Below are 15,609 nucleotides of genomic sequence, written 5' to 3' on the forward strand. Positions count from 1 at the left end.
AGGGGACATGGGACGTTTCTCCTCCCCTAGTCTATTCGCGCGTGGGGCCCCCTTCCCAGGCTTCCCTCGAGCTTGGCGGCCTCATTCCCTTTCGGGGGAAGGGACTGTCTGTGTGTGTGTGTGTGTGTGTGTGCGTGTGTGCGTGCGTGTGTGGTCCTCACATTCCTTCGCGCACTTCGCAGTCAGGGGCTGCACGTTTCTCCGAGTCCGAGGCTTGCAGAGACCCGAGGGTGTGCGCCCTAGTGCTGCGTGTCGGTTGGGGCCGCAGCAGCCCCGTGGTGTAGTAGAGGCCTGATTAGAAGTCCCGAGGGACGTTAGCATTTATTGATGGGTCGGAGGAGAAGGAGGAGGAAGGGACCAAGAAGATGGAGAAGGAGCAGTTGGAGAGGAGGGTGGAAAACAGGAGCTGGAGGGGCCCTGGAAATAGAGGGCATGGTGTTTCCGGAAGAATGGAGTTCAACTTGACTCGCCTCTGTAGGGGAGGGGAATGAAAGGTATTTTGGGGAGGCCCATGTGACAGAGATCATCGAATACTAAGCTATGGAATTTTTATACACTTGGGAATTTAATAACTTCCTTTTTTGTGTTAAATAAAGCTTTCCTCCCACTTATAAAAAGCAGTGCATGCTTAGTAAAGAATGTCTGGAAAATGCAGAAATAAGGAACGATCATCTATAGTTCCACCAACCTAGCATTTTGATCCTTTTATATTTTTTTATAGCATATTATTAACCTACTTATGATCATAGTGTATATGTATAAAAATATGATAACTAAAAGTCATAATATTTGTGCTTTGCATCCATTGCATGGGTAGATCATTGTTTTTGAGATATAATTCACAAACCATAAAATCCACCCTTTTAATTGTAAATTTCAGTGGTTTTTAGTATAGTCAGCAAGTTCTTCACCTATTACCACTATCTAATTCTAGAATATTTTCGTCACTTCCAAAAGAAACTCAGTATCTATTATAGTCACTCCCCATTAGATCTCCCCTCCCCTACTCCCTCTGCCCCTGGCAACCACTAATCTACTTTCTGTGTCTGTGGATTTTCTTATTCTAGACGTTTTATGTAAATGGAATAATATGCTATGTGGCCTTTTGTGTCTCCCTTCTTTCACTTAGCATAATGTTTTCAAGGTTCATCCATATTGTATTATGTGTCAGCACTACATTCCTTTTTATGGCTGAGTACTATTCTACTATGAATATGCCATATTTTCTTTATCCGTCATCAGTTGATGGTCATTTGGATTGTTTCCACTTTTTGACTATTAAGAATAATTCTGCTATAAACATCCAAGTACAAGTTTTTGTGTGGACATATGTTTTCAGTTCTGCTGGGTATATACCTAGAAATGGAATTGCTAGGTCATATGGTAACTGTTTAACTTTTTGAAGAACTGCCAGATATTTTCCAAAGTGGTCTGCACCAGCAGGATATGGGGGTTCTGATTTCTCCATATCTTTGCTAACAGTGTTATCTATCTTTTAAAAAAAATATTATATTTATTTTGAATTACTTTTTATTTTTTTGCTTGAGGAAGATTAGCCCTGAGGTGACATCTGTGCCAGTCCTCCTCTACTGTATATGTGGGTTGGCACCACAACATGGCTTGATGAGCAGTGTAAGTCTGTGCCTGGGATCCAGAAGCACAAACCTGGGCCACTAAAGTGGAGCGTGCAGAACTTTAACCACTCTGCCATGGGGCAGGCCTCTTACCCATTGTTTTGATTGTAGCCATACTATTGTTTGTGAAATGGTATCTCATTGTGCTTTTGATTTGCATTTCCTTGATGGCTGATAATGTTGAGCATCATTTCCTATGCTTGTTGGCCCTTTTTATATCTTTGGAGAATGTCCATTTAGTTCGTTTGCCTATTATTAAATTGAGTTGTTTTTTTATTTTAAAGTTGTATGAATTCTTTTTTTTTATTTTTTTATTTTTTTAATTTTTTTAAAGATTTTATTTTTCTCCCCAAAGCCCCCCGGTACATAGTTGTATATTTCGTTGTGGGTCCTTCTAGTTGTGGCATGTGGGACGCTGCCTCAGCGTGGTCTGATGAGCAGTGCCATGTCCGCACCCAGGATTCGAACCAACGAAACACTGGGCCGCCTGCAGCGGAGCGCGCGAACTTAACCACTCGGCCACGGGGCCAGCCCCTAAAGTTGTATGAATTCTTTAGGTAGTCTGGATACAAGTCCCTTATCAGATATATGATTTGCAGTATTTTTTACATTTTCTTCCATTTTGTGGGGTTTCTTTTTACTTTCTTGATAGTGGTTTTTGAAGTACAAAAGTTTGAAATTTTGATGAAGTCTAATTTATCTATATTTTCTTTGGTTGCTTGTGCTTTTGTTGTCATATCTAAAACCGTTTCCAAATCCAAGATCATGAATATTTATGATGATTTTTCTAAGAGTTTTATAGTTTTAACTCTTACTTTTAGGTCTTGATTTATGTAGAGTTAATTTTTCTATGTGGTGTGAGGAATCCAACCTCATTCTTTTGTGTGTGACTATCGAGTTTTTGTATCATCATTTGTTGAAAAGACTGTTATTTCCCTGTTGAATGGCCTTGGCACCCTTGACAAAAACTAATTGTAAATACGTGGGTTATCATTTTCTTGACTTTTTCCTCTGTGTTGGACATTTAGGTTGCTAGGACATTTAGAGTTTTTTTTTTTCTAAATTACCCTTTGTTAAACACAACATAAAAGACATAAAACCTTTTTCGTATTTAAAGTTATTTTGGTAGAAAGTGTTCTCAGAAGTGGAATTATTGGGTCAGACATGAATAAGTCTGTTTTGGAGCTCATTTAACGAGGCATTAAACCTTTAATGTCATGATGTTAAGAGCAACAAAATGCTTTATTCATTAGTTGCTATAGCTGAAGGGCTGGATTTCTGTAAAAGCCTTCTCCTGTAAGATGGATGGATTCCATGGCTTCCTTCCTCCTTCAGCTGCTTCTGGAAGACTAAGTAAAGCTAGAGTGAAAAACTTCAACACCAGCAGTAAACAGGACATGTGGCAGTGTTCTAAATGGTTTAAAGAAAAAAAAAAGATGGTGTCATCACATGCAGTAGGAAAATAAAACAATCTTTGAGAGAAACGGGTCAAGATTTAGATCTTAAATTGCTGTCGTGAAAGTCCCTGGAGCAAAAACAATGTTTTCTTCTGAGTTTCTCATCTGGCTTTGATAATCAAGTTAATTTACATTCATCTTGTTCTCAGAGATGGGTGACTTAAATCTTCTCTTTTTAGTAGATAGTACCCAGTAAAAAAAAAATTCAAATACAAAAGGTTATTAGGAGAAAGTCAAGTTTCTCTTTTATCCTTGCCCCTCAGTCTCCCAGTTCTCCTTAAAGGTATCCGTGGTACTGTCACTAGTGTCTGTATAGACTAGTTCATACATAGAGTATCTCTGGAGAAATAATATACGCCAAATTAGACATTGTAAGGCTCTTGATGCTTAGTAACAAATTTCTTTTCAAAATGGTTGTGTCAGTTTATGGTGACAGTACAGTGCTAGTTAGAATGATTTCATTTCTGTTTGTATTCCTTTGAATATTCTTTCCTTAAAGTTAGATATCCAGAGGGCCAGCCCCATGGTTAACGGTTAAGTTTGGTGTGCTCCACTTTGGCAGTCAGGGTTCGCAGGTTCAGATCCTGGGCATAGAACCTACACCACTCGTCAGCCATGCTGTGGTGGCATCCCACATACAAAATAGAGGAAGACTGGCACACATGTTAGCTCAGGGCTAATCTTCCTCAAGCAAAAAAAAGAAGATTGGCTATAGATGTTAGCTCAGGATGAATCTTCCTCACCAAAATAAATAAATAAATAAATAAATAAATTGGATATCCCATTTATATTTCCTCTTTGATATATTGTCTGCTCATGTCTTTTGGCATGCTGTTTGTCTTCATTGGAGTTGTCCTTTATGAGATTTATTTTAGCTGCCTGTTGTAGATGGTTGTTTTAAGGTAGCCTGGATTTGGGGAGAAAAGTTAAAATGCTTTTTGTAACATTTATGCTAAGAGGTGTGTGAGCTGAACAAGGGTCAAGGCAGTAGGGAAAAGGAAATTAAATGCTTGAGGGACAAACCTGTAGGATTTGGAAACTGGATGTAGTCCAAAATGACTTCAAGTTGACTTAGAAAGGGATGGTGCTATTGAGAAAAATAAGGAGTAGTGTTGAATGAACCATTGTCTCTGGGGACAGATGAGTTTGTTTTGGGTAGGCTAAGAGTGAGGAGGATCCGGGTTGAGCTGTCCAGGAGACTTGCAGCTAGAGCTTGAGAGGCAGAAGATAAAGAGTTAGGAATCATCTGAGTTATTGAAAGGATAGTTTTGAAAGGTTGGCAGTGGATGAAATTGCTCAAGGAGAAATTTGAGAATAGGTCCGTGGACAGGCTTTCTGGGAGTCATGGCAGAGGACAAAGTTGGGAGGGGTCAGAGGGGCCATGAAGAGCTAGGAGAGTAGATTAGCATGCTTGTGAAGGAGAGCAGGGGATCTGGAGAATCAAAGGTTGCAAGCAGAAATTAAGAAACTTGTTGACTTGGAAAAGATACATTTTATGGGTAAAGATACAGTTTATGGGAAGCCAGAAGGTTTTTTTTCCCCAAACAACTTTATTAAGATATAATTCATTTATCATATAATTTACCCACTTTAGATGTATAATTCAATGGTATTTAGTATATTCAGAATTGTGCAACTATCACCACAATTAATTTTAGAACATTTTTATTGCTCCCCAAGGAAACCCTACTCCATTGGCAGTCACTCCCCATTTCCCCTCCATCCTTCTGGTCCTAGGCAACCACTGATAGACTTTCTGCTTCTTTAGATTTGCCTGCTCTGGACATTTCATATAAATAGAAACATACAATATGTGGCCTTTTGAGTTTGACTTCTTTCATTGTGGTTAAGGTTCATTCATGCCATAGTATGTATCAGTACTTCATTCCTTTTTATGGCTAAATAATATTGCATTGTATAAATATACAGTAGTCCCCCGTTGTCTACAGTTTCACTTTTTGCAGTTTCTTTTAGCCTCAGTCAACTGCGGGGTTCAAAAACATTAAATAGAAAATTCCAGAAATAAGCAACTCATAGGTTTTAAATTGTGTGCTGTGCTGAGTACCACGATGAAATCTCACGCCATCCCTCTCCGTCCCGCCTGGGTCATGAATCATCCATTTGTCCTGCATATCCACGCTGTATATACTACCCTCCTGTTAGTCACTTAGTAACCACCTCGGTTATCAGATTGACTGTCACAGTATCACAGTGCTTGTGTTCAAGAACCGTTATTTTACTTAATAATGGCCCCAAAGTGCAAGAGTAGTGATGCTGGCAAAGTGATGCTGGATTTGCCAAAGAGAAGCTGTAAAGTGTTTCCTTTAAGTGAAAAGATGAAAATTCTTGACTTAGAGAAAAAAAATCATGTGCTGAGGTTGCTGAGATCTACGGTAAGAAGGACTCTTCTGGGGCCAGCCTGGTAGCGCAGCGGTTAAGTGCGCATGTTCTGCTTTGGCGGCCTGGGGTTCTCCGGTTTGGATCTCGGGTGCGGACATGGCACTACTTGGCAAGTCTTCCAGTGGTAGGTGTCCCACATATAAAGCAGAAGAAGTTGGGCATGGATGTTAGCTCAGGGGCAATCTTCCTCAAAAAAAGAAAAAGAAGCCCTCTTCTATCCATGAAATTGTGAAGAAGGAAAAAGAAATTCATGCAAGCTTTGCTGTTGCACTTCAAATATGTATGTATAGGAAAAAACACAGTCTATATAGAGTTCAGAACTGTCTGTGGTTTCAGGCATCCACTGGGGGTCTTGGAACATATCCTCTGTGGATAAGAATGTGCTACTGTACCACATTTTCTTTAATCATGAGTTTATGGATATTTGAATTGTTTCTACTTTTTGACCTGTGAATAGGTCTTCTATAGACATTCATGTACAAGTTTTTGTGTGGACATATTCTCAGTTCTCTTGGGTATCCAGGCATACCTCATTTTATTGCACTTTGCAGATACTATGTTTTTATAAGATCTTCCACCAGCAAAAGGATTACAATTCACTGAAGGCTCAGATGATCGTTAGCATTTTTTAGCAATAAAGTTTTTTAAAAATAAGGTATGTGCATGTTTTTAGACGTAATGCTATCTCACTTAATAGACTACAGTATAGTATAAATCTATCTATTATATGCACTGGGAAACCAACAAATGTCTGTGACTCACTTTATTGTGATATTCACTTTATTGTGGTTGTCTGGAACCAAACCCACAACATCTCTGAGGTATGTCCTGTATTCCTAGGAGTGGAATTGCTGGGTCATATGCTAACTTTACGTTTAACTTTTCAAGCAGCTGTTGCAGAGGATGGACAAATTGCCAGTGAAGTGCATTTTAACATCATCACTAGTAGGAAATTGCAAAATGTCCATATTCAAGCATATTATTGAGAAATAAAGGTGTTATAAAAGATGATGTATACAATTGTTTTCTGTTGTGTAAAACTGTGACATGCTTATGCATCTCCTTTCATTGGAAACCTTTTGAGTTGAGTGTTACCTCAAAGCTTAGATGAAGAGTTAGACGTTTTTCTTGTGGATCAATGTACTGATGTAAGTATGTTTCATCAGTTTTAAATAGTGATTTGTAATAATGACTAAAACTGTGGTGAAAATATCACAGGGGTATTTGATGTTAATCTGTGGTCATGATTTATTTTTTACTCCTTAGTCTTAACTATAGAGATCAAATACTGTAATGTTTTTTTCTTTAAATTTGGATTGCCAGTAGTTTGTACAGCCCCAGAAGTTCAAGATCCAGAAAAACAAAAACAGAAAAGACCTTTTGGGCCAGTATTGCTGATTGGCCATATTTTTGTCTGTTCCTTCCTTAGGTGGAATGAGTGTTGAGAAGCTTCAGAATATGGCATTTCCTCTGATACTGTAGTTTTTTTTCCCCTGATACTGCAATTTTTAAGTAGGATCTCATAGGGTTACTTTATTTTGGTACTTGGACTTAGCTAGTTATCTTGTGTTCCCTTAAATAAATAGAAATTTTGTTGTAAGCAATACGTTCAGATTATTTAAAATCGAAAGGGACAAAATGGCGAACAGTGAAGTTTCCATCCCACCTTTGTCCATCCTTCCTCCAAATCTTCTTCTGCTGACCACTGTTGTACCATTTTTTGATATATTCTTCCAGATTTGTACTTTGCATATATATTAGCTGTATTATTTTTTTCTCCCCTCCCTCAAAATATGGTACTGCATGTATTTCTGTATCATGCCTTTTATACTTAACCAAAATATCATCAAGATCATTTATTCCATATTTGTATATCAAGAATGTTTTCATTTTTTCCAGTGGCTGCTTTTATTTTTAACCACTTCCATCAAGACATACTGTTGGTCCATTTCTTTCCTATTGTAGACAATCCTTGAGTGTGCATTTGTAATTTTGATCAGTTTTGCCAAGTTGCCCTTGTTGAGTTGTATTAATTTCTGCTGCTACTAGCAATATATGAGAACTCTTGTTTCTCTATACCCTCAAAACATGCTGTTGTCTTACTTTTTGATCTTTGCCAATCCAAATTAAAAAATGGTATTTGAATGTAGTTTTATTTTGCATTTTTCTTTTGAGTGAGGTTTAGTATCTTTTGATCCATTTAAACGGTTATATAATTTTTCTGTAAACTGGGATTTGCCCATTTGCCCTTTGTTTGCAGTTTTTTTAGTCATTTCTTGGAACTCTTTATTTATTAGGTAAGTTAGACCTTTAATGGGTTCTGAGTTAAACAGAAACTGGTGTTGGAGTAAAAGTTGCTCCATTTGTAATTGAATTAGAAACATTCCAGTAATCATGGAGAGTTGGAAGCCAGTGTTGCACATTGGATAGCCTGTCTGCTTGCGTTCCTTTCCCAGTTCAGCAGAACTTTGGGGCCAGCTTTTTGGAGGAGTTTATTGAGATGACATGGTTTGCTGAATAAATATATTTCAGATAGTTGCTGAGGAATGGTAGATTGCTCAAGAAATAACATATTAATTCATCTTCCACATTTTATTTTATTTAGATAAGCTTCAGAAATAATGTTTTTAAATCTCTCATATATATTAAAATGCCTATTACATCAAACCTTATTCATTATAAAATGTAGATGTTCTACTTATTTATGAAAAAATGCATCCGATGACAGTGAGTCAGAGTAGCTTGAAGTTTAATAATCCATACTGCTTGGATGTGTTTTCATTTGAACTGAAACTCTTGATTTTCTAAAGCCTGAGTTTTCAATCGACCTATGTTGATGGGGCTAGTAGGCCCAAACTCATTTCATGGCTGGGTCAGACATCATGGCCTGTATAGGCCGGAGATGAACTACTAATCATTTAAATTCCACTTTGTCAACTGACACATGAATAAATAGTAACCTATCTCAGAGAAATAACCAAAGTCAAATAAAGGTATTGAGGCAGATCTTTGTGAAGTCATTGGAAGAAAATCCATCCTTAGAAAGAGAGACACCACCACAAATCAAAAACAAAAACAGACATTTTAATTCACTGTTATTTAATCAACATCAGCACTCTTTCGTATTCAAAAATTGTTTTTCTACATTTATGGATATATGTAAACATTTTAATGTAATAGTGTGTGTATATATATATATATATATTTTTTTTTTTTTTTTGATTGGCACCTGGGCTAACAACTGTTGCCAATCTTTTTTTATTTTCTGCTTTATCTCCCCACCCCCCACCCCCCGTACACATTTGTATATCTTAGTTGCAGGTCCTTCTAGTTGTGGGATGTGGGATGCTGCCTCAACGTGGCCTGACGAGCGATGCCATGTCTGCGCCCAGGATCTGAACCCTGGGCCGCCACAGTGGAGCGTGCGAACTTAACCACTAGGCCATGGAGCCGGCCCCGCATATATATATTTTTGATTTAAAACTATTTGTCCTTTAAATGTTATTTAATAAAAATTGAATGGACTCTTTTTAACCAGGAATTAGAGTTAAAATACCATATTGCATTGCCTCTCAGACCATCTCTGGTGTAAAGGGCCAATTTAAAAAAATTTTCAATCCATTGTTGGCTTTTCCTTTTGTAAAATACAAAAGAAAAAAGCCTCCCAAAAACCCTTAAATATTGAACTGTGAGTGAAAGATAAAAATAAGAACTCAAATTTTTATTAGATTTAACAGAAAATAGTTTCAAAAATTAATTATAAACAAAACATGAGGAAATAGAAAAGAATTACAAAAACTATGTACATTGTTATATTAATTGTATTATATTAATCTATTAATAAAATAATAATTTCTTGCAGACTGGTAACAAACACTGTCTGCAGACCACACTTTGAGTAACACTGCTCTTCTGGACTAGGCTGCTAAGTTACTCTTTATGTTACTGTTTATGTTTTATATTGGGAAAAGATAGACTTGTGCCCCTTCCCATTTCTCACTTTAGAATAAGGTGCAGATTTTTACCTAACAGTGTGAATCTAGGTGTTTAAGTAGTTTCAACCGCCTGACTCTTGAATTTTCTTTAAATCTGTGTGTGTTGATTTTTAAAAGATCCGTTTTCCCTTGATCTGAAATGTCTTCTGCCATCATTATTTTTACTAAGCCAAGATTGCTAGAGGCTTGTGAGCTTGTAAGAAAAATTAGAAACTTTGTGGTATAAGTTGCTTGTAATCTGTTTTATTAAATTTTAATAAAATTTTATTTTATTAAATTTCATTTATCTGTTGAGAATCTCAGAAATAATGCTTTCATGAAAAGTAACAAGTATTTGCACGTGTTATTTTAATTTCTTGGTTTAGTCATATAATTTTGTTAGCATTTGTGTTTTCCAATTGAGCTGTGGGGCATTAAACAGTTTTTCTTAAGAGGTTCTTCACAGGCAGGTGTGAATCGGTATGTTGCTTCATTTCTTTAAGCAGCAATCTGTAGATCTTAATGTTCTCACCACAATGTATAATTTTACAAAAAATTGTAATCGTATAAGGTAATGGATGTGTTAACTGACCTTATTGTGGTGACCATTTTGCAGTATAAACATGTATCAAATCATCGCGTTGTATAACTTAAACTTACATAGTGTTATATATTGATTATATCTAAATAAAGCTGGAAAAAAAGTAAGCTGCAATCTAGGCTTTATATCAAGGCTTGGTGATATTGCCAGCACTGCCTGTGATTCTAGAATGTCCCAGAGATTATTAGCATTTGGTTTGGAGGGAGTAGAAAGTGATATTTAAGTCACATTGAGGTTTTCTTCAACGTTGATAAAAATCAAAGATAAAATATCTTTGGATTCCACACAAGGTCTTTTTACAACAGTTCTTTTGTTTATATTGCTTAAAGCAAGTACTGTTAGTGGACAGAGAAGTTTAAATTCTAACCTTTTTATATTCTTTGTATTACCCAGTTAAATAACTTTAAAATTATGTTTTTTGAAAGCTACCGTTGCATGATTTGTATAAGTTATATGTGTATTAGTGGAAAGAAATGCATACCGTCTTTGCCTGTTTTCCTTTAGGGTAATTCCTCTCCTGCAATTACTTTTGGATGGAAGTATGCACTTTTCCCAATAGAAGATGGTAATCTCGGAGAATGACCATGGAGAAGGGGATGAATTCTGGAGAAGGGCTGCCTTCCAGATCATCTCAAGTTTCGGCTATTAAAATAACAACCAAAGAGTTGGAAACAAAGCAGTCCCATAAAGAGAAGCGAGGGGGCTTTGTGTTGGTGCATGCAGGTAAGCCCTATGTGGGGGAGTCAGAAAATGAAAATAATGTTGATTTTTTTTTTTTTCTTGCCGTGAAGTACACTGAGAATTGAATTTCACATTTGGAGGAGGCAAGCTGCCGGAGAAGAGTTGGAACCAAAGAGATTGACTTTGATGTAGGGAGGGCCTCCCCTACTCCCTGCTGGGAAGATCTTACAGTTGCAGTTTTCCTATGCCTTCTTCAGTCCTCTACTGTGTTATTTACTTTTACCCAGTATAATAGATATATTTAAATAGTGTTAAAACCAGACAAGGTAATCTTTTAAACTCCGGTTTATGTTTTTAAAAATAATGCTGCAGAAAAAGTTTTGTTGACTCCATATTTGATTGTGGCCATCTTAGCGTATAATTACACAGCTTTAGAGCCAGTTTGCCTTCTTGGTATTATAAATGAGGAAACTTAGAACCAGAGAGATTAAGTGGCTTCAGCCATGTGGCTAGTTTGTGCTAGAGCCAGGTTGAGAAACCCTTAGTGGGCCCGTAAGTCCCAGTGTAGTGTTTTTGGCAACATATCATGATGCCTGTATTCTCTCCTTCAGAGGACTTTGAGGACAGATGCAGTGAAGTTCAACCGCTGGGTCCCTCATCATTGAAGGGTCTTGGGTTTCGGAGCAGTGCAGCTCTGCCCAGATCTGCTCAGCAGCCTTTCTTTTCCTTTGGTCCGTTTTACTTGCCTGCATTCAGAATCTAAAGTGCGTGACCTCCGTGAAGGAAGAAGGAATGGCTAGGTCTGCTTTTAAGTTTCCTCACACAGTCAGGCAGGATGGGAGCAAGATTAACTTTGATATGGGGTAAGGAGTGAAATTGTATCTTCTTATCAAACTAACGTCCTGCCTGCTCATTAACCTTTTGCTACGTCTAGTTCGGACAACTTGAGAAGTCATACAGAATCTAATCCAGAAGAATCTAAAAAAAAAAAAAGTTCAATTTCCTGTTCTTTCAAATTATTTTTCAAAGAAATGAGGTAAATTTATAGAAATAACCCAGTTAGAAGTAAACCTGGGACCAGAATTCCTGCCTTGAGACTTCAGTCTTCTTTCTACTATACCATGTTGATGGTACACCTTTCATAGTACCTAGTGAGTTATTTTGTTCGGAATGAATATTTCAGAACTATACAAGACATGTCTGAAATTTGTAACCAGGAACAATATAGAGCTTTTGATTAGTTGGAAAGCATTGCTTTCATGACTGGCATGGTGGTATTGCTCCTCTCTCAGACACACACTTGATGGTAATGGCTCTTACATAAAGTTAGTGCTGGGGGTCAGCAGTAATAGGAGGAAATCTGGGTTATGGCAGGAAATTGCGTGGATTAAGGGTGACCCCCCTTCTAAATGATTAGAAGGTCAGATAAAGTGATTATGCAGAAGTATATATCTTGCTCATTAAAGGGTCAAAATTTCAATTCCTCATCCAATATAGAGATTTTAAAGCTGTTTTTATTTTTTTTAGCACTAGAGGAGACTTGCCCAAATTTTACTCATTTGAATAGTAGGTTCTTGATTTTTCCCAGATCTGTATACTACCTATACTGTTTACCTAATATTAAAAAACTAAACACCTTTTAACCTGAACATTTTAAAGATGAAACCTGTCTTTACTTAAGTTAAATGTCGGTATCATTTCCATGGAGAAAAAATAACTTAGTGCAAACAAAACAATGTATTTAAATTTTAACTAGATCCTGTTGCACGTCAGTGACTTAGATCCTAAGCTTACCTTTCCTTTGATAAAGGAATTAGCAAGTGTTAACCAGATGTTAAAGATATACTGGAGCCACGGGGAAACTTTTTCTCTATTCCAAGCAGAAGGATTTACATGTTAATGCTATTAATGCTGTTATCTGGAAAGCTAAAGTTATCTATTTGGCAAGAGTGTCCTATGCTTTGGGAAACATTGCTGAAAGATTGCCATTGTTGTCCCCCCCCCCCCCCCCCATTAGAGATACCGTGAAGAAAGGCCTATTAAATATTGGTACAGGTTCTATGAAGTTTCAGAGTTTTCTTCAGAAACAGGATTAGAATTTAGGTATATTATGGATTCCTGTTCTAGGACATCTTTTCTGCTCTCTTGGGTCTCTTAACAATAGCTTCGTGTGCCAGTTCTTTCTCTACCTTGAGGATAGGTGGGTTAAGTTTGTGTCAGAATCTGCAGCCCTACATGAGGAGCCCTGAAGCTTAGAGATGTAGTTCTTTTTTTTCTTGGAGGAAGATCAGCTCTGAGCTAACATCTGCTGCCAATCCTTCTCTTTTGCTGAGGAAGACTGGCCCTGAGTTAACATCTGTGCCTATCTTCCTCTACTTTATATGTGGGATGCCTGCCATGGCATGGTTTGCCAAGCAGGGCACAGGTCTGCACCCGGGATCCGAACCGGCAAATCCCAGGCCGCCGAAGCGGAACATGTGCACTTAACCACTGTGCCACTGGGCTGACCCAGAGATGTAGTTCTTAACCTTCCTTACGTTGGACCCCTATGGGGCCTTGGTGGTGGGTTGGGAGGTGGTTCAGAACTCTGTTAAAGAACTTTAATTAGAAGCCTAATCATCACAAGAGTTTAAGGGCTTTAGTCTTGGTTGCTTTCTTATTTAGATTCTTCTCAAATCTCTAACTAAGCAAGTATTAATCCTTTTAGGGAAACAAATTTCAGATCCATTTCTCTTGAGGAAGTTGCTGGATGTTTGTTAAGAGACAAGGACCACCAGGATTTCTAATGGTCAGTCCTGAATATACCATCACTGAGGTTTCAGAGACACTCTGAGCTACATTCCAGGAGATGAGAAGATGTAAAGGTTTGGGTAGAGTGGTGGTATTGATGGTGGTTGTGGACAGGTGGACACCCCTCAACTTCAAATAGTATTTAGAAACTACCTAGTTTTCTGTAGTTACTCTTAAGAATTCTGGATTCTGCACAGTAATTTCCCAAATGGCAGTGGCTTTCTAAAGGGTCAACAGAGAGGAAGTTCAAGGGACTCTGTCCCTGACACTGCCAGGGTTATCAACTCCAGACTAAAAAAGCTCCTGACTTTGGAGAGAGCTTTTCAAGAGGAGAGGTGACCTTGGTCAAGCCTCTTTGGGGGCATGAGCTGTTCTAGTGCCTCTGGCAGGAAAACAGCTTTCGAAAAAGGAGATAAGGCATGGTATTAAACAGGCTTATGATGGAGAAAGAAGCTATTAGATTTTTAAAACTCCATACAGTTAGGACAATAGTTTATTGTCACTAGAAGAGCATCAGTTTGTATGAACTATCTATGTAATATAAGCAAGGTCTCTGATATTTTAATGATAACTAACAATTGGTTGGTATTTTCCACAACAGGTGCAGGTTATCATTCTGAATCCAAAGCCAAGGAGTATAAACATGTATGCAAACGAGCTTGTCAGAAGGTATGAAGAGAATGTGGATAACTGAAACATTTCACTTTTGGTGTAAAGCAGCTTTACCTTGAAATTCAAAATTTTGAGGTTTGACTTATAAGACAGTCTTTGTTTTGGACCACAAAATTATTTTGCTTTTATTTGTGAAGTCTTTTTTTGTTTTGTTTTGTGTTTTTTATTCTCCAAATGATGCTTAGTTAGATCTTTCCCTTCCTTTCCCAGATTAAAGTCTGTATTTTTTTTCTTTTTTTGTGGAAGAGTAGCCCTGAGCTAACATCTGCTGCCAATCCGCCTCTTTTTTGCTGAGGAAGATTGGCCCTGAGCTAACATCCATGCCCATCTTCTTCTACTTTATATGTAGGACACTTGCCACAGCACAGCTTGATAAGTGGTGCATAGGTCTGCACCTGGAATCTGAGCTGGTGAACCCTGGGCTGCTGAAGCAGAGTGTGTGAACCTGATCACTGCGCCACAGGCCAGCCCCTAAAGTCTGTATTTTTGGAATTGTGGGCACATAATCATATATTTTAAAATCTTTGCAAAGGTGTTGAGCTCTATAGAAGGGGTTGAGAAAAACAGCTCAAAGGCGGCCAATGTGTCTTTCTATGAAGGGAAGAAAAAAATAAAAAATTAAAATGGGTGGTTTTTTAGGGAGATTATCCTGTACTTTTTCCTTCTGTTTTTCATCACATAGTTTGTATCATAGCAAATTCATTGTCATCCCTGAGTTTAGCTTTGCCCTTGTACTTTTGTTGTGCTTTTGTCTCTTTGGTTTTTGAGGTTTTGCTAAATTGTTGAATACTTAATGTGGAGGCAGGAATGGACTCAGAAGAAAAACTGTTTGTTTTTATTTTGATCTTGACTATATACTCTTGTAGGCAAACCTTCCATTACTTTTTATGCAAATAGCATGTAAATTGGATATTGTATATCAGGTAAATATGGTTCTCTCTCAGCTCTTTTCATTTATATTTACATACCATTTAAAAGAAAGATTATACTTTATGAGAGATCTAAGCTTTTTCTTATGAATGAAATTCCATAAATGAATAAGAATATTTTGTCATTGTTTTTAAAAAATTTATAGTAAAGCTAAAAGTTTTCTAAGCTGTTTTATATTTTTTATCTTATTTTCAAATTGTGAAATCTCATTATCAAATGGAAAAGAAATACTGTTTTACTTTTATAGAAGGATAATCCTAGAAACCTAATACATTTGGAATGTATAATCAGCATCCTCAATTTATACAATGAATGAACTTCTTAAAAGTTTGATGAGGAAAACAGTTTTTAGTTTTTGAGCTTTCTTTTTGTTGACTAAACTGAAGCTTTAATAGTTCATTTAGAAATCAGTTTTCCTTCTCTCTCTTTCCTATCTTAACTTATACCCAAGAAGCAAGATGATTTTATAG

General features: G+C 37.3%; 1 protein-coding gene across 12 annotated transcripts in view; it reads left to right on the top strand.

Moving 5' to 3' along the window:
• The window catches only part of TASP1 (taspase 1), a 244,078-nt gene that overhangs the window by 363 nt on the left and 228,106 nt on the right, over positions 1-15,609 (top strand). For 10 of the 12 annotated variants that reach the window (XR_011430799.1, XR_289232.4, XM_001492241.6 and 7 more), the window contains exons 2-3: positions 10,571-10,789; positions 14,139-14,206. Coding sequence is in view for 8 of the 12 variants with exons in the window: in XM_001492241.6 (XP_001492291.1) it covers positions 10,645-10,789; positions 14,139-14,206 (213 nt within the window). In the remaining 4 variants the exon portion in view is untranslated. Of the gene's footprint in view, positions 1-10,570; positions 10,790-11,358; positions 11,611-14,138; positions 14,207-15,609 lie in introns of all 12 variants that reach the window. The other 2 variants (XM_070247229.1, XM_005604474.4) reach the window with 1 other exon arrangement.

Source organism: Equus caballus, chromosome 22 (genome assembly GCF_041296265.1).
Source record: "Equus caballus isolate H_3958 breed thoroughbred chromosome 22, TB-T2T, whole genome shotgun sequence".
NCBI classification, from domain to species: domain Eukaryota; kingdom Metazoa; phylum Chordata; class Mammalia; order Perissodactyla; family Equidae; genus Equus; species Equus caballus.